At 43.2% G+C, this 23451-nt stretch overlaps 1 protein-coding gene across 1 annotated transcript in view; it reads left to right on the top strand.

Annotated features, from left to right (window-relative positions):
• Positions 1 to 23451, top strand: part of SLC28A3 (solute carrier family 28 member 3) — a 61888-nt gene that overhangs the window by 23020 nt on the left and 15417 nt on the right. The window contains exons 2-9 of the mRNA XM_053558877.1: positions 4341 to 4439; positions 7449 to 7531; positions 12913 to 13004; positions 14416 to 14605; positions 17811 to 17955; positions 18901 to 19014; positions 19933 to 20010; positions 22861 to 22941. Of these exons, the coding sequence (XP_053414852.1) occupies positions 4341 to 4439; positions 7449 to 7531; positions 12913 to 13004; positions 14416 to 14605; positions 17811 to 17955; positions 18901 to 19014; positions 19933 to 20010; positions 22861 to 22941 (882 nt within the window). The remainder of the gene's footprint in view (positions 1 to 4340; positions 4440 to 7448; positions 7532 to 12912; positions 13005 to 14415; positions 14606 to 17810; positions 17956 to 18900; positions 19015 to 19932; positions 20011 to 22860; positions 22942 to 23451) is intronic.

Raw genomic sequence — 23451 nt, 5'->3', positions numbered from 1 at the left:
GTCTTTTATTATCTAGAGTTCAAATCAGGCTTTCTCCATTGAAAGGGAACCAAAGGTAGTTACATTGGCAGGTGAACTGTATGTCTTTCCATATGCGCAAGGCCCTGAAGGTCACATGATATGGGCTGGACATGGACAGTTCAGGTTGCCCGCCCACCCCCAGTCACTTCTGGCTATGGAACCCAAGCCAAGTGACTCATTTACCTTTGCCTCAGTTTCCTTATCTGTTAAAATGAGGATCACAGCACCTACTTCTCAGGCCTCTCTGAGGACCAAATGTGAAACTTTATTAGGATATAAGGGAATTTTTCCTAACTACTGTATCATTCAAAGCAAAATATAAGCTACAAGAGAGAAGTTAATTTCATCCAGGTAAAAGTCTGGGGTGATCGTGCTGCTCAAGGTTTCCAGGGACCCGAGTTGTCCCTGGCTCATCACTCTGGAATGTGGGCCTTGTGCTCCTGGCTGGAAAGGAGCTGTCCACATGCCAGACAGCAGGACAGAAGAAAGGACCAGGGGGACCAAGAGCTCCTGCCAGCTCCCTTGACCATTCCCCGAGCTGCCTCCCAGAGGACCCTTCCTACTGGCATTTCATTAGCAAGAACCTAATTACCCGGGAAGCTTGGAAATGTACCCTTTTTTCTAATGGCCATGTGTCAGCTAAAATTCTTTGGAAGGGGCATAACTACATGCAAATGAGGGAGAAGAGAGTAACTTTCATAATTTCCACTGTTCTTGAAGTTTTCATGGTTCAGAACAAAAGGAAGAAAATGGAAAGGCCTCTCTCCATTTGTGCTTCCCCATCACAGCCACTGGGGATCTGTGGACACTGGAGAAACAGAAAGTGCGAGATCAAAGAGACCAGCAGGAAATGAAACCCAGGCACTACACGCGCCTACACAGCCGGATGTGCCCTTCACGTGGGCTCGATGCAGGAGCGTCGCCCTTCAGCACACCTAAGAACTGAAGCCAGCTGGAGGGAGGGAAAGTGGCCTGTGCAAACTGCTTGGAAACACTGTCACAGCTCCCTCGGCCCTCTCCCTCACTTGGCAGGGACAGGGAAACCATGAGAACACAGTCATGATTGTGGGCTATTAGGATGCAAAGCTGACTAGTCACCTGAATTGCTAAATAGATGGAAAGCAACAATGGGCTAAGATGGCATTTTGAGTCCCCCCATCACAGTCCCATAACTGTAATTTGAAAAGAAGCCAAAAGCAGTAGTCTCAATAGTCATTTTCCAGATACTAATCAATGCCCACAATAGCCCCATTAATTCTATTAGCAATCCTCAAGTGGGTGACATAGTTCTTCCCTAAAGATATTAAAAGGCCAAGACATATACTTTGCCAGGGCCAAAACAATCTCATCTCACAGTGAAAAATACATGCCGAGGTGCTCTCGTCACTTTTTTCTTTTCCTGCAGACAACTCACTCTGTCGCCCAGGCTGGATGTGGCGACATCACTGCTCACAGCAACCTCAAATGCCTGGGATTAATCAATCCTCCTGCCTCCACTTTTGCTGCCACTTTATAAACAGCACTCACGTTATCTCCCAAAACACAACACACACACACACACACACACACACACACACACACACACACACACGCAGCCTTCTGCTTTCATTAACTTTAAAAAGGCAGGCTCTATCCTTGTGTCCGCACTAGGTTTCAGATCCTGCCACCAGGTGGCAGGAATAATCAGCATCTGAAGCTCCTAATGGTACCAGAAAATGTCAGGATTCTGTGAGGGATCATGAGAACCAAATTTAAAATGTGCTGTGTGCATGGGGGGTTAAGACTTGGGATGATGTGACCTGCTCGGTGTCACACATGTAATTCAGGGCCTAAGGACTAAGTCCTTCAGTCACCCATGTACTGTTACTCAACTAGCTCATGCTTGGTTTTGTTTTTAACCTGATATTAAGGAAAATTTTAGCACCAATCAAAGCAAGAGAATAAGGCCAGGCCAGGTGGCACGTGCCTATAATCCCTGTGATCCCAGTGCTTTGGAAGGCTGAGGAAGGACAATTGCTTGATGGCCACAGTGAGCTATGATGGCACCGCTACTCTCTAGCTTCAGCGACAAAGCAAGACCCTATCTCTAAAAGAATAAACCAAATTAAAGTAAAATGAGTCCTTAAGTATAGTAGAACCTCCAGAATTGACCACCTCCTTAAATTGACCTGATTTTCATAGACCAGACATGCACCACATGTACATATCAGTACAGTAGGCCTAGTTCCTTATGTTGACCACCTCTGTTTGTTGACTCCGTTTGAGTATTTTGGGTGGTCAACTTCTAGAGGTGCTACTGTGCTTATCAGCCAAATCCACAAATTAGCAACAGTTTGTCACCTTCTCATATAATACACGTGTATTTTCCTTCCACGCTCTGTTTTCTTTTTTTTTCTTTTCTTTTTTTTTTTGTAGAGACAGAGTCTCACTTTATGGCCCTCGGTAGAGTGCCGTGGCCTCACACAGCTCACGGCAACCTCCAACTCCTGGGCTTAAGCGATTCTCTTGCCTCAGCCTCCCAAGTAGCTGGGACTACAGGCGCCTGCCACAACGCCCGGCTATATTTTGGTTGCAGTTTGGCCGGGGCCGGGTTTGAACCCGTCACCCTCAGTATATGGGGCCGGCGCCCACGCTCTGTTTTCATACCAAGTACGAGAGGCACTACTGCTCTATACTGCTGTGCTAACGCAACATTAAAATCACCATGGTTCATTGACTCATATAATTGATATGCACAGGGAACTGCTGCTATGTGCAAGAACTGTGCTACAGTAAGATAGAAACAACTGTCACACCAAAGGGGAGAATGGTAGCAATACTTACATGCATGAATTACATGCATGCTGTCAGACATCATTCATGTTTATTCATTCTTGTTTTTCAATAAGTGGAAAATGCAATACAAGTTAGGACTGCGGGATTTTCCAGATTCTTAGGGCCAGTCAGAGACCTAAAGTCAAAATCAGTCATACATTTGGTCTTTATTCAAGGACCAGGTCAAAAGCCCTTAGGCCTGCAGGGGGCTTTTGCTGACACCATATTTCAGTTGACCTACCCAAGAGAAAAGCAAGTTGGGATGAGATGGGAGTAAGACACCACAAAAAAGATAAAAGACAAACAAGCTAAGTGTTCTTCACTTCTGCAGACAGCAACTGAGGGGTCGAAACAGCTCCCCAAGAGTAAACCTTATTCAGATCCTTAAAATAAGAGCAAAACAGCATCACAAAATAAGGTATTTTTCTTATGCTTGACTTTAGAGAGATTGCTTTATACTAAACAAAGCACATTTCTTTTTTTTTTTTTTTTGTAGAGACAGAGTCTCACTTTATGGCCCTTGGTGGAGTGCCGTGGCCTCACACAGCTCACAGCAACCTCCAACTCCTGGGCTTAAGCGATTCTCTTGCCTCAGCCTCCCGAGTAGCTGGGACTACAGGCGCCCGCCACAACGCCCGGCAACAAAGCACATTTCAACATCTCATAAATCCAACTTCTAAGAATAAAATTATCCAACCTATGATTTACAACATTTTTTTTCCTTCCCTTTCTTTTCCTTTCTTTCTTTCTTTTTTTTTTTTTTTTTTTTTTGAGACAGACACAGAGTCTCACTCACTCTCAATCCAGACTAGAGTGCTGTGGATTCCTAGCTCACAGCAACCTCAAACTCCTGGGCCTGAGGGATCCTCTTGCCACAACCTCCCAAGTAACTGGAACTACAAGTGCCCATCACAAATGCCCAAGTAGTTTTTCTATTTTTAGTAGAGGCAGCGTCTTGCTCTTGTTCAGGCTGGTCTCAAACTCCTGACCTCAAGCAATCCTCCTGCCTCAGCCTCCCAGAGTGCTAGGATATTATGTGTGAGCCACCACACCTGGCCCTTTATTTCATTTTTTAAATTTGAAAACCTGTGTGATGTGATAGAAAAGAGAGTGGAAACCTGCCTCCTAGTCCCAACTCAGCTTATTAAAGTGATCTGGCCTAGATGGGTGCAATTGTGTACCTCACCTCACTCTCTCCCTTGACCTGGACCACAGCCATCATTTCTTTTTTTTTTTTTTTTGGTTGCAGTTCCGCTTGAACCTGCCACCCTCGGTATATGGGGCTGGCGCCTTACCGACTGAGCCACAGGTGCCGCCCAGCCATCATTTCTATAAGAGCAAAACAAAGCAAAAATTCTCAGCTGTTTCTTGGATCAGATACCCCATCTGAACACCTAATCTTTACTTGTCTCATCCCTCAAAATTCCTCTAGGTATCAATCATTGAAGAACATTTGTTTTTTCGGTGCTGATGTTTTATTTTTGCAATCTATACTTTTTTCTCAGGATGAAGAAGACTTTTCTAAAAACCAGAACATGTCAGAAAACAACAACTCGATTAGGAGCAGAGCTGTGCAAAGTGGGGCTCATGTCAACACCAAACAGGTATGGCTGGACAGTGATTGTGTGACTCTAGTGCCATGGTAACTACTGTGCGACGGTCCCTGATAATGGTGAGGACAGAAAGTGTGGCACCCAGCCAGCACTCAGAGAATGAATTAAATGGTAATTAGCACGTGTACATCAGAGTCTTGGAGAAAACACATATGATGAAACAAAGAGATTTTGTTCTTACACTGCTATTCTCAGGACTCCTTGATGGGAATAGTACCAGGCTTTGACAATTACAGATTTTAAGCTCCATTCCAAGGCCAAAAAGCATTGGTATTTTTAAAAAGCATCTATTATAAATTTTAAGATAAATGAGGCAGATAGAGAAAGGCTCTAAGATGGTTATAAAATTGTATCCATCATGCCCTAGGGTTCAGGGTGTTACCTAAGTTTATACCAGTATAAGAAACTCTGTTTTATTTCCCTTATATATTGAATATTGGGTAGGATTTTAATTAAAGAGAGCTTTCTGATGCTAAAAATTGAATAAAAATAACCCATGTAGATCATCAACAAAAAAGAAAGTAATCCTGGGTTCCCTCTGTTATATCATTTTGGGGGGAGTTTTCTCATAACAAAAAAGAATAACTGTTTTTTTTTTGAGACAGAGTCTCACTATGTTGCCTTGGGTAGAGTGCTATGGCCTCACAGCTCACAGCAACCTCAAACTCTTGGGCTTAAGAGATTCTTTTGCCTCAGCCTCCCAAGTAGCTGGGACTACAGGCATCCGCCACAATGCCCAGCTATTTTTTTTGTTGTTGTTGCAGTTTGGCCAGGGTGGGATTTGAACCCGCCACCCTCAGTATTTGGGGCCAGCGCCCTACCCACTGAGCTACAGGTGCCGCCTATAAATTTTTAGGGTAGTGAAGCCCTGCACGATACCATAATGGAGGGACACGCATTGTCATACATCTGTCCAGACACATAGAATGCACAGCACCAAGAGTGGACTCAAAAGTAAACTATGGACTCTGGTGGCAAAGATGATGTGACAATGTAGGCTCCCCAATTGTAGCTCCCCAATGAGCTAGTCTGGTGTAGGACGTTGATGATGACCACAAGGCTGTCCTTCAACCTCGGGGGGAGAGAAAGCATGAGAAATCTGTGTACTTTCAGCTCACTTTTGCTATGAACCTAAACTGCTCTTTTTTTTAAAAGAAAGTATCTGTTAGTATTTTCACAAAAGAAAATATTTGTTAGGTATTTTATGGTGATAAACAGGAATGTGAAGACCGAGGAGTAGCTGCTGGATTTGACGGCAGTGGACCTGGTGTGGCCTTGACAGTGGCTTAGAGAAGGGAGCAGGACCTGAGAAGTGACCACAAAAGAGGAAAGGCTACTCTTTCCAGTGCTCTGGCTGTGAACAGAAGGAGAAGGGGCGGATGTGTGTGTCTCGATTGTGGGGGTTAAGGGAATTTTATTGCTTTTGAAAGATAAGAAAGGATTGAAAAATGAAAAAAGAAAACAATAGTAATGTTAGATTATCTCATAGCTAATAAGTAACATGGAGTACTTTCACTGTAAGGAAATATAGTTATAATTATTTAAATAAAAAAGTAGCAAACATTAACTGCAGGCAAAGCTAGGAGTGAGATAGAAATAAATGACCAGGCTGGTTTCTCTTCCAGTTATCCTCCTGCCTTCCTAGTTTCTAGTTTCTCAAAGGTAATCAGGTCTTAAGTATAATGTAGTTTGGCATCTAAGGACTATATAATTTTTCAGGATCCTTTCAGCTCAGAAACATGCTCAAATTTCTTTCTTTTTTTTTTTTTGTGAGACAGTCTCACTTTGTTGCTCTGGGGTTGAGTGCCATAGCCTCACAGCTCACAACAACCTCAAACTCTCCGGCTCAAGTGATTCTCTTGCCTTAGCCTCCCCAGTTGCTGAGACAACAGGTGCCTGCCGCAATGCCTGACTTTTTGTTTTTTTTAGAGCAGGCTGGTCTCGAACTCCTGAGCCAGGCAATCTACCCACCTCAGCCTCCCACAGTGGCTCACATTTTATTTCTATAGTTTTTTAAAAAAGAGAATCAAAGGCCACATTGGATATGACAGAAAACAAAAGCTGAGATTTGTCATTATACATCTTAGATCACACTCAGAACTGTTCCACATCTGTGTACTTCCTACCCAGCTTCCACTACCATTGATGCAGCAGCCAGACCTATTGTTTGAGACATCATTGCAGAGTGGAGACAGGTAGGAAATCCTCTGCCATCCAGGAACAGGCTGGATCATGGATATTTGAGACCTCAAACTGTACCTAGAAAAGTTGTCCATGTGGGCGGCGCCTGTGGCTCAAGGAGTAGGGCACCGGTCCCATATGCCGGAGGTGGCGGGTTCAAACCCAGCCCCGGCCAAAAAATAAAAAATAAAAAATAAAAAATAAAAACCCATATAAAAAAAAAAAAAAAAGAAAAGTTGTCCATGAAAAAATAGCCCAGGGATATATTTCACTCGATTAATGAGAGTAAGGGCTAGCTGAGAAATATTCTCCATTAGCCGAGCGGATAAGTATTTCCCTTTGGACCCTAGTACCAAGAGGATGTTTATCAGCTCTCAAAGGTGGCGAGCTGGTGTTCATATCCACAGACAGAGAATCTAGCTTTGGCCCCTGGAAACAAGGCTGGCAGAGTATTAAAGGAGATTTATGCAGCCTCTTGTATTAACTTCATTTAGCACTTGGCTGAAAACAGACCCAGGGTTGAATAATTAGAGACAGGAACAAAAAGCACAAATATGAACCTTGTCCCTCAAGAAAAGAAGAAACTACCAACTGCTCCTTTGGAAGGAAAGGCAGAATTAAATATGATCCTAGAATTTTTGTGATTATAAGAGAGGGAAAAGAATGTCTATGTGTTAGATAATAGGAGCCAACTTCTTGCACAACCATTTAAAAGGACTTATTGAAAATTCTTTGCCAGAGTTCTGAGCAAAGAAGACTGAGATCCATCATGCCTAGGCGTCTCATTATTCCATTTCTGCTCCCACGTTTGGTTTCTAGGGTGAAGAACATGTTGCCATTGAGCAGGATTCTCCAAGAAACAAAGATGATGTGGAGGATGACCAAGAGACGCATGAGAAAGGGTACAGTTTTTAAATCAAAGAGTTGGCATTTGGTGGGATCTCACCTAATGTGCACAATGCAAGGGTATATTTCAAAATAACTTAGAGTGAATTTCAAATGTCTTACCACAAAAAATAAGTAAGTGAGGTGATGGTTATGTTAATCAGTTTGATTTAAGCAGTCCACATTGTATATCAATAATAATAATAAAAGTAAACAAAAAAAAAACAGGGAAATAACCACACCTACCTCCTATTTGGTTTTGCCACTTTGTTTTATGCCAACTTTACTTTTTACATCTCTTATGATACATTAGAGATTGTCACCACCACCCATCCCCCTGTTCACTCTCCCCACACATGCCATTTGCCCCCAAAATTAAGGAGCTCTAGGATGATCCATATGGTCAGTTCAGACTGCCGATGTTTTAGGAACCCAATATCTAGATTTAAATCTACCCATGACAGTTTTCTAATTAAAGGTATAAATTATCAACTGATTGCTCCTGTCTTTACAAAAGTAGTTAATTCATCTTCTCAGTGTCATTCAAACCCAGTCTACTTTAAACTGCAACAACCTGTGGTTCTTACCTTATAGTATCCCAAAGGTATTCCAAGTTCTTACAACCCTAGAAGGGAGGAGAGACAAGATTAATTTTCTTTATTTGTGGACCAGGAAAATGAAGCTCAGAGGAGTGACTTGCTTAAATCAGCCAGAGGGGAACAGAGGCAGCTTAGAACATCCTAGCCTGGCTGCTGCTCTATCATAACACTACAGCATTTGTCCATTTTCTAGGTTCTTACTTAAATGTATTTATATATTTCTTTTGAAACAGAGTCTCACTATATCTCCCTGGGTAAAGTGCCGTGGCATCACAGTTCACAGCAACCACAAAGTTTTGGGCTTAAGTGATTCTCTTGCCTCAGCCTCCCAATAGCCTGGCTATTTTGGGGTTGTAGTTATCATTGTTGTTTGGCAGGCCCAGGCTGGATTCAAACCCACCAGCTCTGGTGTATGTGGCTGGCACCCTAGCCGCTGAGCTATAGGCACCAAGCCATCTTACTTAAATTAAATTCACATTCCCACATTTCTGAGGAACTGTGTTTTGCTGTATCAGAAGATACCTCCAGCATCAATCAGAATCAGGGTTAGGAGTTCCTTTCACATATATACCATGTTCAGAACCTGTGCTAAGTTAAATCTTTCACGACTTTGGGAAATTCTCTTGGGTGTTCAGGGTACTCAGGTGTCAGTAATATTAATGGGACTGAAACAACTACCAAGGAGGCTGGGAATTGTTCAGCCTCAATAACCAAATGACCAAAAGTGTCTATTTCCAGCCACTTTATGCAAAGTCAGATTTGCTGTAATGACACCCACTCTGTCATTCAAGAATCTGATAGAGTCAACTGACAGTGAATGGACAGATGTCACCCATAGATTAAATGTCACCCCCTACTGCTTTGCTGCTTTTTAAACTTTTTCTCTCTCTTTTTTTTTTTTTTTTTGCATTTTTTGGCTGGGGCTGGGTTTGGACCGGCCACCTCCAGCATATGGGCCCAGCGCCCTACTCCTTTGAGCCACAGGCGCTGTCCAGCTTTTTATTTTTTTTTTTTTGTTTTTTTTGTTTTATTTATTTTATTTTATTTTTTTATTAAATCATAGCTGTGTACATTAGTATGATCATGGGGCACCATACACTTGGTTCATAGACCGTTTGACACATTTTCATCATCCAAATGCCAGCTTTCCTGGCATTTTCTTAGTTATTTTGCTAAGACCTTTACATTCCACATTTACTAGGATTCACATATACCCTTGTAAGATGCACCGCAGGTGTAATCCCATTAATCCCCTTCCCTCCACCTACCTCCCCCCTCCCTCTCCTCCCTTTCCCCCTTCTCCCTATTCTTAGGTTGTAACTGGGTTATAGCTTTCATGTGAAGGTCCTACATTAGTTTCATAATAAGGGTGAGTACATTGGGTACTTTTTCTTCCATTCTTGAGACACTTTACTAAGAAGAATATGTTCCAGCTCCATCCATGTAAACATGAAAGAGGTAAAGTCTCCATCTTTTTTAGGGCTGCATAATATTCCATGGTGTCCATATACCACAATTTATTAATCCATTCATGGACCGATGGGCACTTGGGCTTTTTCCATGACTTAGCAATTATGAATAGGGCTGCAATAAATATTCTGATACAAATATCTTTGTTATGATGTGATTTTTGGTCTTCTGGGTATATGCCCAGTAGAGGGATTACAGGATTGAATGGCAGATCTATTTTTAGATCTCTAAGTGTTCTCCATATCTCTTTCCAAAAGGAATGTATTAATTTGTATTCCCACCAGCAGTGCAAAAGTGTTCCCTTTTCTCCACATCCACACCAACATCTCTGGTCTTGGGATTTTGTGATGTAGGCTAGTCTCACTGGAGTTAGATGATATCTCAAAGTAGTTGTGATTTGCATTTCTCTGATGATTAAAGATGATGAGCATTTTTTCATATGTCTGAAGGCCGTGCGCCTGTCTTCTTCAGAGAAGTTTCTCCTCAAATCCCTTGCCCAGCCTGCGATGGGATCCCTTGTTCTTTTCTTGCTTATATGTTTGAGTTCTCTGTGGATTCTGGTTATTAAACCTTTGTCGGAGACATAACCTGCAAATATCTTTTCCCATTCTGAGGGCTGTTTGCTTGCTTTACTTACTGTGTTCTTGGCTGTGCAGAAGCTTTTTAGTTTGATCAAGTCCCAGTAGTGTATTTTTGAAGCAGCTTCAATTGCCCGGGGGGTCCTTCTCATAAAAAACTCGCCCAGCCCAATTTCTTCAAGGGTTTTCCCTGCACTCTCTTCTAGTATTTTTATAGTTTCATGTCTTAGGTTTAAATCCTTAATCCAGTGAGAGTCTATCTTGGTTAATGGTGAGAGGTGTGGGTCCAGTTTCAGTCTTCTACAGGTTGCCAGCCAGTTCACCCAGCACCATTTGTTAAATAGGGAATCTTTTCCCCATTGAATGTTTTTCATTGGCTTGTCAAAGATTAAATAACGGTAATTAGCTGGATTCATCTCTTGGTTCTCTATTCTGTTCCAGACATCTACTTCTCTGTTTTTGTGCCAGTACCATGCTGTTTTGATCACTATCAATTTGTAGTATAGTCTGAGGTCTGGTAGCGTGATTCCTCCTGCTTTGTTTTTATTATTGAGCAATGTCTTGGCTATTCGAGGTTTTTTCTGATTCCATATAAAATGAAGTATTGTTTTTTCAAGATCTTTAAAGTATGACAGTGGAGCTTTAATGGGGATTGCGTTGAAATTATATATTGCTTTGGGTAGTATGGACATTTTAACAATGTTGATTCTTCCCAACCATGAGCATGGTATATTTTTCCATTTGTTAACATTCTCAGCTATCTCTTTTCTTAGAGTTTCATAGTTCTCTTTATATAGATCTTTCACGTCCTTTGTTAGATAAACTCCCAAGTATTTCATCTTCTTTGGCACTACTGTGAATGGGATAAGGCGATCAAGGGTATCCACATAGGGTCAGAAGAGATCAAACTTTTGCTCTTCGCAGATGATATGATTGTATATCTGGAAAATACTAGGGACTCTACTACAAAACTCTTAGAAGTGATCAAGGAATACAGCAGCGTCTCAGGTTACAAAATCAACATTCATAAATCAGTAGCCTTTATATATACCAACAATAGTCAAGTTGTCCAGCTTTTTAAACTTTTTAAAAACTGTATTTTCATCTGAGAATGATGCATCATTGGCTTTTTTTCAATTACACTATGAAAAACTTATTCGTCACTATTCTTTTATTTACTCAGTGTCTTCTAGAAAGCTGTTTCTGTCAGTAAACATATTCTCATATAACAATGAACATTTCACAAAATGATCCCTATCCTTCTTAGGGGCAACACACCTCAATACTTCTTTCTTTCTTTTTTTTTGAAGTTTTTGGCCAGGGCTGGGTTTGAACCTGCCACCTCTGGCATATGGGGTCGGTGCCCTACTCCTTTGAGCCACAGGTGCCACCCTACTTCTTTCTTTTCTAATGGTAGATACGTGTACCATTATATGTATGTGGACTTCCCAATGTAAAATACTTCACAGCTGTAAACTGTAAATACTTCACAGCTGTTCCCTATAAGCAATGTGCCCTCCCGTTTACCTATAAAATCAATAAATACCTTTTGAGCACCCTTAATACCTACTCCGGGTGCTGCTATGACTCACAGACATCCACTCTCCAGGATGGGGTAGTCAGTAATGGGTTTATTACCAAACACAAGCAAAGAAGACAGCAATAACAAAGTGCAGAGCACTGTGTCTGTCTGGAAAGATGCAAGAAAGCTTTCTAGAAGCAAAGGACCTGAGCTGTGCCCTGAAGCTTGAGAGGTGGCTGAGTCTTGGACATGCAGTCCAAGACAAGTTGGAAGGAAGTGAAGGTACTAACCGAGGGGAGAGCAGTCCCCAGGCTGGGGGGCAAGTCTGTTGAGGTCCTGGAGACTGAGAATCATCTATGTGGGGTGAGAAATGGTCATTTTAGAAATGCTATCCAGTGGCCTGGAAGTGGCAATGGTTAAATGTGCACGTAAATTCCTCCTACCCCACCTCAAGTGGGAGAAGGGGGAGGCCTCCAAGGAAAGAGGTACCTATGTGGAGATAGTCCTGGAGAAAGAGAGGATGAGCCACCATGGCTGTGGCCCTGTGGCCTCTTTGAACTCCATCTCCAGGGCTCACTTGGACACCCTCCTCCCTCGGAGACATGATGAGGCATATACATTACTCATGCACCACCCACTCACCCTGTATCAAAGCCCTGGACAGACCCAGATTCCACCAACTCCAGAACTTTCTGAGAAAGCTGTGACAACCCACGTGTTTGTTAATAGCCCTCAAATCCACAAAATCCTGCTTTGCATTCCACACACACACAGTGAAATCTGTCATTCTTGCACTAAAGAGAATGATGATCTAGGACAGGGAACCACCAACTTGCTCAAACTTTGGGGAACCAGGAGGCATGACAGAGTTCTTTGGCTTTTTATTTTTTAACAACAAACATTTAATAAGCATTGGCACTGTCTAATTAGAAACACACTCCTCCAGCTTTTGGTTAGTGACCCATTTCCCCTGCTCTGTCCCCAGCAGCATGTTCCCCGGTCTCTCTAATCCCTGGGGGCCTGGCACACTTGCTCAGTGAGGGTGGACCCAGGTCATGGCTGATTTCAGTCCAATATGGAAGGAGTTCTCATTTCTATGTTGTAAGACACATGCTCCCCAAATTTGTTTGCTTGCTTGTTTTACAAAGCCTAATCTAGCCTTACCAAGCCAGTTTATTTCATGGTCTTTGGTATTTACTTCTGATTGCCTTTTTGCTTTTATATTACAGGTGTTTGGAAAGGAAGTACGATATAGTTTGTGATTTTTGTAGGAAACACAAAACCATTCTTCGGTATATCATCTGGGGCATTTTGTTAGCAGGTAAATGTCAAAGGAGGTGGGGATACCACTGTCTCTTTTGGGGAGCCCTCAAATGAAAGAAAAGAAACCTTCTCTGGGACTTCACTGAGTCATGCAGAGAGGGAGAGAGGTAAATCAGGAAGCCCCTATGTCTTGGGTCTCAGCAGGAGAAACTTTCCCTGGCCTGTTTAGGAGGCCAGCAGCTAATTTTTTGAGTCACCTACTCTCGAGGGCTCATATGGCTTTTGTTACTGTTGAGTGCATTGGAAGGGTTACAGTGGTTAACACAGGCGATTTATGCTTTCTGTGAATGCAACCTGAGACATCTGGGGCTATCGAGCCTACTCCTCCAGCTCCATGTCTCTTGTTTTCACTCCCTCCAAAGCAGCAGTTCTCAACCTGTGGGTCACAACCCCTTTGGACTGTATTAAAGGTTCACAGCATTAGGAAGGTTGAGAACGACTGCTCCAAAGGAAAGAGCTCCTTGGTCCATTTTAAAGAACACCCTTGTCTATGAAATATAAGCACTTCCACCAAGTCCACAGACGTTCATCCCAGCTGCACCACCGAGGCCAGAGGTTTTGCCAGTGCAGCGCTCAAAAACCTGGAACAGGAAACAGGAGGGTTGGTAAACTTTCTCTTCACCCGCCCAGGGAGTACTTTAGTATTTTCAATATTGTAGGCATAAGGTCCAAACTACATAACTCTGCCATTATAGTAAAAAAACAGCCAGAAACAATCTGTAAACAGATGGACATGGCTGTGTTCCAACACCACTTTATTTGTAGAATACAAATACATAAATACAATTGTACTTGCCACCTACAAAAACATGTGGCAGGCCAGATTTAACCTGCAGACCGCATTTGCTGACCTTTAAGAATAGGAAACCTTATTCATATCCTCAAATCTGCTCTTCACAAGCAGCCACCTTAGTAGCCACCCTCACCCTTGTCCTTGAACATTCTATGGCACTTAGAGATGTGGTCTATTTCTGGTAAGTCTATCTTCCTACTCAAGCTTAGGTCGGATCAGAGGTGCAGATCAGGAGAATCAATCTTCCTGGCCAGTGGCTGCTACAACATGTGGCCTCTCTCTTTTAGTAGCTGCCCTGCTGAGTCTGAATGCCAGGGGTGGGCAAGAGGGTTAGAACCAAGTGAGTAGCCCTGGGATGAGGCATCAATATCCAAGATCTCAGAAGGTTCTATAAAGAGTACCTGGCACATTGTCTGCTTGTCTTCGTGGTGAGAATCTTAGGGACTTGTTTTGAAAAACATCAAAAGCCTCCATCAGAGAAGCCAGTAGCCATATCTGGAGCACACCTGCATCCACTGGCATCTCAATTAAACCTCCCCTTGCCTGAGCCCCTCCCAGCTGAAGGCTGGCATCTGCTGGTATTGATGTTCAACACCTGCGTTTGCTTCCCGGACAGGTTATCTGGCAATGGTGGTTGCAGCCTGCATGCTGAACTTTCAGAGAGCCCTTCCTCTTTTTGTGATCACTGTGGCTGCCATCTTCTTTGTTATCTGGGATCACCTGATGGCCAAATATGAACATCAAATTGATGAGCTCCTATCTCCTGGCAGGAGGCTTCTGGACGGCCACTGGTTCTGGCTGAAGTGGTAAATCCAATCAATTCTCTTATTGCAGTTGAGAAGGGGTGTTATTCTTTTCTAACATTGTTCCAAAAATTTGATCTGAAATTACTTTAGGGGATACTGAAGCTAGAAACAACCTGGTGAGTAATCTGTTATAGTGTCTTCATTTTCTAAATAGGAAATCAAGGCCTTGATGAGGTAATGACTCATTTGAGATGTGTTCAAAAGTCCCTACAAACTGCCTCAATTTCAGGTGTTATTAAATGATAAATGTGGTCCAAAGATTGTTAATCTAATAACCTTTCTTGTACTGTATCAGATAGACAGTTATGTGCCTCGGGGGCAAGAAGCAGTCAGGGAGACAGAATAGTGTGAGTGCAGTCATAGCAGGGAGGGCGTTAACTCTCCCTCTGACCTGACAGGAGAAGGGAATCATGATGGATCAGTAATGTCTGTCCTGGCACAAGATGGGGAATGGTGGCACAAATGCCATCTAATCTCAGTACCAAATTATAAAGAAATGGTTTATAAATAAAAAAACTGCTGAAGGTTCCTGACAACATGTCTGCAATGAACTTTCATTTTTTACAACTTTTGTCTTCTTATAGAAGTCATACGTAGTCCTTTAAAATTTATTTTCCAAACAGAGAACATAAAATATATTCAATCTTGAGTTTCATTTTTAAACTTATATTCCTGTGTAGTTGACCATGTACTGTACTTATAAAATCCTTGCTATTTTAAATGTTAAGATAAACATAAAAATTTATATCTATTTTTGATTAATTTAGGTGAACCACTATCTCATTTGTTGCATTTCTTTGTTGACTAATGAATCCAAATAATTTTCAATCAGGCTTTATTTTCTCCTATTTTCCTTCCATGGTTTTTACTTATTAAAAGCTTAGGGTTTTGACTGGATGTCATGGTATGTGCCTCTCATCCCAGCTACTAGGAAAGTTGAGGCAGGAGGATCACTTGAGCCCGGGAGTTTGAGGTTGCAGTGAGCTACGATGAAGCCACTGCACTCTAGCCAGAGAGTGAGACACTATTTCCAAAAAAAAAAGTGCCTCATACTTTGCATAAGAATGTCAAGCCTACAAATCTTTTTTTTTTTTTTTTTTGAGACAGAGTCTCACTTTGTCACCCTCAAACTCTTGGGCTTAAGCAATTCTCTTGTCTCAGCCTCCCAGGTAGCTAGGACTACAGGCACCGGCCACAACATCCGGCTATTTTTAAAGACTAGGTCTCGCTCTGGTTCAGGCTGGTCTTGAACCTGTGAGCTCAGGCAATCCACTCACCTCAGCCTCCCAGAGTGCTAGGATTTACAGGCGTGAGCCACTGCACGCAGCCTAAGCCTACAACTCTTCTGCATATTCTTAGTTAATTGTCCAATGGTCACAGACACGTTTTTGAGTATCAGGATGAGCTTTCCCATATAATAATGATAACTCTGAATTTGATCCACAAGGCTGGGCATGGTGGCTCACACCTGTAATCCTATCACTCTGGGAGGCCAAGGCAGGTGGATTGCCTGAGCTCAGGAGTTAAAGACCAGCCTGAGCAAAAGCAAGACTCCCATCTCTCCTAAAAATAGAAAAAACTGAGGTAAGAGGATAGCTTGAGCCCAAAAGTTTGAGGTTGCTGTGAGCTATGACACCATGGCACTCTACTCAGGGTAGCAACATGAGACTCTGACTCAAAGAAAAGAAAAAAGAAAGAAAAGAATTTGATCCACGAGTCCCTTCTTTCCTCTGAGCTTGGACCCACATTTCCCCTTTTCTGTTACCTGCTCCTCTCCCAGCTTCCATGCCAGAAGAGGGATCAGAACTGAGCCAGTTCTGACATAGGAAGATGGCCCCCTTGGGAGAAAGGGCCCGTGAATTGTTAAAGCCAACTCTTTCCCATAGGCCACCACACTCTGCAGTGACTGCTCAGGTCCTTCCCCTCGGCCTCTCTCTGTGGGACCTCCTCTTCCTCCTGATGGCCTTCCTAGGCAGGACCCAGGACCAGCTCTCTCCAGCAAGGCTCACATGGGCTCTATAGGAGACGTCACATAGCCTTGGCCCTAGAGACTGGGATTGTGTAATCCCAACACAGCTGCTTTTCTGGCTCTGCTATCCAAGCACTGAGTCAGCTTTGTCATGCCCACCAGACTCCTCAGGGGAGGAAGAATTCAGTTGAAAGTCTGAATCAGCTCTCTCAGGCTCTGCGGGAGGTTCCCCAACTATAGGGAACACATTTCAAGTTTTCCCCCCTAAAGGGAAGACGGTAACACTTCACCTCCCAAAACAAGTAGTGAGGAATCCCAGTAGCTCTATGAAAGAAACCACTGGAGTTTATCTCTAAACATCTTTTCTCCTCTCTGGCCCCTTTATATATCTTTGAACATGCAAAGGGCCCAAGAGGCTGGGCACAGTAGTTTATTCCTGTAATCCTAGCACTCTGGGAGGCCAAGCTCCTCCTTGAGCTCAGGAGTTGGTAGTAGCCCAAGCAAAAACGATACCTCATCTGTACTAAAAATAGAAAAATTATCTGGGTGTTGTGGTGGGTGCCTGTAGTCCCAGCTACATGGGAGCCTGAGGCAGGAGGATGGCTTGAACCCAGGAGTTTGAGGTTGCTGTGGGCTAGGCCAATGCCGTGGCACTTTAGTATGGGGCAATAGAGTAAGACTTTGTCAAAAAAAAGAAAGGAAGGAAAGAAGGGAGGGAGGGAAGAGAGAAAAACAAAGGGTCCAAGAGTTGTAGAGTGAGAGGGACACATCACTTAATTTTTTTGGCTATTTGCCATTATTGCCAGAACAAAAAGAGTCTGTTGCGATTTGCAAAAGTACGACTTCCTGGTACCAGGGCGTGTTACTCCTTTTCTTTTTTTTTTTTTTGTAGAGACAGGGTCTCACTTTATGACCCTCGGTAGAGTGCCGTGGCCTCACACAGCTCACAGCAACCTCCAACTCCTGGGCTTAAGCGATTCTCTTGCCTCAGCCTCCCGAGTAGCTGGGACTACAGGCGCCTGCCACAACGCCCAGCTATTTTTTGGTTGCAGTGTGGCCGGGGCCAGGTTTGAACCCATCACCCTCGGTATATGGGGCCGATGCCTTACTGACTGAGCCACAGGTGCCGCCCTGGCGTGTTACTCTTGTTCACATTTTTTGTTTGTTGGTTTAAGCCTAATTATATTTCTTACATTAGCACAAGTGATGTCAGTGTCTCCCTTCCTGATCTCTTAGGGTGATTTGGAGCTCCCTGATCCTAGCAATTATCTTCTGGCTGATCTTGGACACTGCCAAGATGGGCCAACAGCATCTAGTGTCCTTCGGGGGACTCGTCATGTACCTAGTCCTGCTATTTCTGTTTTCTAAGCACCCAACCAGAGTAAGTATGAAATTGATCTTTTGCATTTTTTCTATCTTTTTTCTCCCATGTAAGAATTACTCAAAATACTGCTTATGAAAGAATTTAACTATTATTCAGTATATAATATATATATTTGTGTGTATATATGTATGTATATTATATATATATATTTCTTACCTCGCTGTGATTATTTAAAGTGTCCTGAGTGCTCTTCTTCTTGAACTCTCATTGTACTATCTGTTACTGTTTCCTATTTCGTCCTCAGTAATTTTCTAGTTACACAACCAGGGAGACATTCTGTCCCTGTCAAGTCCAATATCTACCCAAGCACCATGCCTATGAACCACACATAAAGAGAAAATTCATCTATTTTCATCCAGATTTCCCTAGACTAGTACATAATCTAATATTCTGCCATCAGATCCTATAATTTATCACTGTTCCATCTACAGTTTGGGCTTTTTTACTCCAGAAATTGGTCCTTTTACAGTTTTCCCCCTCCCCATCCCAGAACCTGAGTCTCATCCTTTTCCTGTCAGCTGGTAAACCATGAACTGGGCAAGAATTCTGAGACTTTGAGGTGTTCATGTGTAACTCACAATGGCAAACTCAGGAAGACTTTACCAATTAAAAGACTGACCCACGGCTGGACTCTGTGGCTCCCACATGTAATCCTGTCACTTTAGGAGGCCGAGACAGGTGGATTGCTTGAGCTCAGGAGTTCCAGGCCACCCTGAACAAAAGTCAGACCCCGTCTCTAGTAAAAATAGAAAAACTAGTCAGGCATCATGGCAGACACCTGTAGTCCCAACTCCTCGGGAGGCTGAGGCAGGAAGATGGCTTAAACTTAGGTGTTTGATGTTGATATGAGTTAGGCAGAGGTACTCTAGCCTGTGCAACAGAGTGAGACTGGCTCAAAAAGAAAAAAAAAAAAAAGATTTGCTTCTCGATCTTTCTGTATAGGTTTACTGGAGACCTGTCTTCTGGGGAATTGGCTTACAGTTTCTTCTTGGACTCTTGATTTTAAGGACTAATCCTGGATTTATAGCTTTCGATTGGTTGGGCAAACAAGTTCAGGTAAGTTTGGTTCAAAAGAACACCTTGATTTTATATGGTGCGTTAACGTTTGGGTGTGAGCCTCCAAACATGTTGGAAATAGATTTACCTACTTTTAGTTGACCCAAATTTTAATCCTTTGGCATATGTTAGAAAAGTCATTTTATGTTGAATTGTTAGTCTGTCTAGTTTATTCAAATTACTACTGCCTCCCACCTAATCACCTACTATGTCACTCCCCTGTTCCTATTGCCTCCTTCACCATGCCTGGGGGTCTATACCTACAAGATGGTTCCAAAAACAGAAACAGACTTCCTCTGCACCCCATGGTAACCTGCACCTCCCATGTTCCCTCTATGGCTTGCTGGACCACATTTGGCTCATTCTTTCAGGGGTCCTCAAACTTTTTAAAGGCCAGTTTACTGTCCCTCAGACCGTTGGAGGGCTGGACTATAGTTTAAAAAAAAAAAAAACTATGAACTAATTCCTGTGCACACTGCACATATCTTATTTTGAAGTAAAAAAACAAAACAGGAACAAATACAATCACACCGCCGCATGTGGCCCGTGGGCCGTAGTTTGAGGACCCCTGTTTAGCTTCTTGGATTTAGACTGACTGTCAGAAATGCAGGTGTAATTTAAAAATATAATTCTATGGGGTGGCACCTGTGGCTCAAAGGAGTAGGGTGCCGGCTCCATATACCAGAGGTGGTGGGTTCAAACACAGCCCCAGCCAAAAACTGCAAAAAAAAAAAAAAAAAAAAATATATATATATATATATATGCCATTCACTGGAGGGGGCAAAGCAGAGAACATGAACTTTCCAAGTCTATCCAGCAAGTTTGCAGGGTTTCCATCCTCTGCAGGGCCTAGCGTTCCCGTGGACTTTATAACCATCTCTTAAGTGGCTGAAATGATCTCTCTTTTCTTTAACTCAGACTTTTCTGGAGTACAGTGATGCTGGTGCTTCCTTTGTCTTTGGAGAGAAATACAAAGACCACTTCTTTGCATTTAAGGTAAAGCTGAACCCCCTTTCTGTGTAGTCACTGCCTTTTCAGTAGCATCCCAGTCTTTGTAGATGTTCAGACGGAACTTAACTTACCAAAAGTGAAAACTTTTGGTATACAACTGCTTGTCAAAGGTATGCAACTGCTCTTTTTCATTTGCAGTGTTATCTGAAGTCAGTGGATTGTATACATTTTACTTTGTTACCATAGTGCCAAGGGAGATGTCCCCAGGAGATCACAAATATTTAAATATGGGGTACTTCGTAGCCTGTACTGAGATACTTATGACGGGCGTTGTGGCGGGCGCCTGTAGTCCCAGCTACTCGGGAGGCTGAGGCAAGAGAATCGCTTAAGCCCAGGAGTTAGAGGTTGCTGTGAGCCGTGTGAGGCCACGGCACTCTACCGAGGGCCATAAAGTGAGACTCTGTCTCTACAAAAAAAAAAAAAAAGAAAGAAATCATATGGGGTATTATCTAGGTGGTGTGGGGTGGTGTCTAGGACTTTAGACGAAAGAACATTATGCTTCTGGCAATGAATAGGTATGTTGCCACCAGTGGCTGACAGGTCCAGCATCAGTGACCACCCTGCACTGGGAGAACCTTCAGGCCCAGACACACCGAGACAGCTGGTCAACCACATCACCTTCTTTTCCTCCAAAGCCATCCTTAAACTAAACCATCTTCCCTTTAGCATGGCCTTTGCCTAGGCAGGCTAGGAAGCTGGGGCTTTCCTAACCAAAGGAAGGCACATTATTTTACCAGGGACGGGCCACCTGCACCCATAACTAGACACAGTGGGCCTTCCCACATGCCCCCCAAAGCTCACCCTCCTCTGGAAAGTCCCTACAAATACTTGTCAGTGAGTGAGAAAGATGCATTTGGTCTCTCTTCAGCTTTCTTTTTTGTGGTGAGTTGTTGCTCATATAAATTGTTTTTTCACTTACAGACTCCAAATTCACCTCCAAATTACCCTGGCTTCACTTAGGTCAACCTTTATGATTTTCTTTCTTTTTTTTTTTTATCACCCTCGGTAGAGTGCTGTGTTGTCACAGCTCACAGCAACCTCCAACTCCTGGGCTTAGGCGATTCTCTTGCCTCAGCCTCCCAAGTAGCTGGAACTATGGGCGTCTGCTAGAAAGCCAGGCAATTTTTTTTTGTTGCAGTTTGGCCTGGGCCGGGTTCGAACCCACCACCCTCAGTATATGGAGCCGGTGCCCTACCCACTGAGCTACAGGCACTGCCCTTCTTTTTTTTTTTTTTTTTTTTTTTTTAACAGAGTCTCACTCTATCACCAGGGTAGAGTGCCATGGCATGTCATCATAGCTCACAGAAGCCTCAAACTCTTGGGCTCAAGCAGTCCTCTTGGCCTCAGCCTCTGTGTAGCTGGGACTACAGATGCCCACCGTAATGCCCTGCAAGTTTTTCTGTTTTTACTAGAGATGGGGTCTTGCTCTTGCTCAGGCTGGTCTTGAACTCCTGACTCAAGCAATCCATCCACCTTGACCTCCCAGAGTATTGGGATTACAGGCATGAGCCACCGCCCTGGCCTTTTATGATGGATCATTTCATGAAACTGCTGATTTGATGCCTTACCTTTAAGATAACTAAGGCACCTCTGAAAGATCTAGTGTTTTTTGTATGAGATAGAAATATGCTTATGTCATAAATTGAATTCAGAATTGGAAAAAAATAAAATCATAAAGTAGAAGTAACTTGCCACTCAGACCAGATGGGTGTCTTCAGACACCCCTTCCCCTTCAGGGCAGTGGCCTCTGTTCTTTCCTGCCAATGCAGAATCCCTATGGTTACTTTACAGAGATGAGCCCCTTTAATTATTCCCTCTGGCCTTTAGGAAGGTGCTGGCTACCCATTATGGCCAGGAAAAGACTCACAATGAGTAAGCTCGAGTACTAGCACAGAATGTCTGTTAATACATTATTAACAAATCTTTCTAAATTAGATCCTGTACAGATTGTCCTCGGTCATTCTGTTCTTCTGGTGGCAGCTTGTCTCTGGCCATTTAGCTGGGGCACCGTGGTGGAGGGGCTGAAAAGGGACCCAGCCCACGGCTCTGTGGGGTGGGCCTATGCTGGGTAGAAACTATTTCCCATGGAAACACAAGCTACAGTGAAAGCACACAAGGGCATCAGGAAAATAGGATCTAGGAAAATACAACTTTCCCTGACACAGAACTAAACTAGTTTCCAAAACATAGTCACCTTTGGAGCACTTCAGAAATCTGTAGTTCAGATAATCATTACTTTAAAAGCTAAAAGAATGAAAATTGCTCCATAGGAGGCACCATGCTTTTTGTGCTTGCGATGGCCACCAAGAATAAAGATCTGAAATTGCTCACAGTTCATCTTGACCCAGGTCACTCTGCTAATTAGCCTGTATCTTTTTAATGTCAGGACAACAAGAATATTTTGCTGGTGGCCTTAAGTTTGTAGATCTAGTTAATACAGATCCCCCCACAAAATTTCATTTTCCTTTTCTGAGTAAGAAAAGTTCATCTTGGAAGGGAAAACAAAATGAAGTTTCCTATGCAATGTACTGAAGCTTATCAAGAACGAGTTAGAGGGAGACTGTAGATAGGGAAGCTGCCAAAGAAAGGTGCCTTATTCTTGAAGAATGTCCAGTATTTTAATGATGTTTCAGCAGGAGGAAAGGAGGCAGAGAGGAAACCTCATATAAAACCTGCTGATGTGGGTGGCGTCTGTGGCTCAAAGGGGTAGGGTGCAGGCCCCATATGCCAGAGGTGGTGGGTTCAAACCCGGCCCTGGCCAAAAATTGCAAAAAAAATACCCTGCTGATGCAAGTGGGCCCAGTATTAACCCCCCAGCTGCTGCTTCCCCATCAGGTCCTGCCCATCGTGGTTTTCTTCAGCACCGTGATGTCCATGTTGTACCACCTCGGATTGATGCAGTGGGTTATTAGAAAGGTACGGGCACTGGGAGGGACTGGTCATAGATGTAGACCTGATCATCTCAGGCACAAAGTCCTCAATGCCTTTCCCTTCCTACCATGACCTGTCACCACCACCCAAGTTATTAGATTCAGACCCCAAAATCCTAAATGCGTCCATAGAGCGAATTTTATCTTGGAGGGCTTTGATTTGTGCCCCAATAGATATCTTTATGAAACCATAGCAGTTACTTCTTTAGCCAAGGAACTGAGGTCAGATACCTGCCCAGGAAAAAACAGCATTGCTTCTTCATCTTAGTTCCATCTGCCTTAGTCCTGGCTTAACTTCAGGAGGTTACAGAAGTAGATGCTTCCAGTCCTAGACTTGCTAGAGAAATCAATGCAAGAAGGAGAAGCTGCTTTTTGCTCCTTCAGGCTGGCCCAGCCACTGTGAGTCCTGCACTCGTGCATTAGATCAGAAAATGAGATCTTTAAACTAGCTGGGATGCACAGGGCATAATCCTACCCCTCCTTCAATCCCTGTGAA

The sequence above is a fragment of the Nycticebus coucang genome, chromosome 2 (genome assembly GCF_027406575.1).
Source record: "Nycticebus coucang isolate mNycCou1 chromosome 2, mNycCou1.pri, whole genome shotgun sequence".
Taxonomy (NCBI): domain Eukaryota; kingdom Metazoa; phylum Chordata; class Mammalia; order Primates; family Lorisidae; genus Nycticebus; species Nycticebus coucang.
Note: the sequence above shows the minus strand (reverse complement) of the source record. Positions and strands in the feature narration are given on the sequence as shown.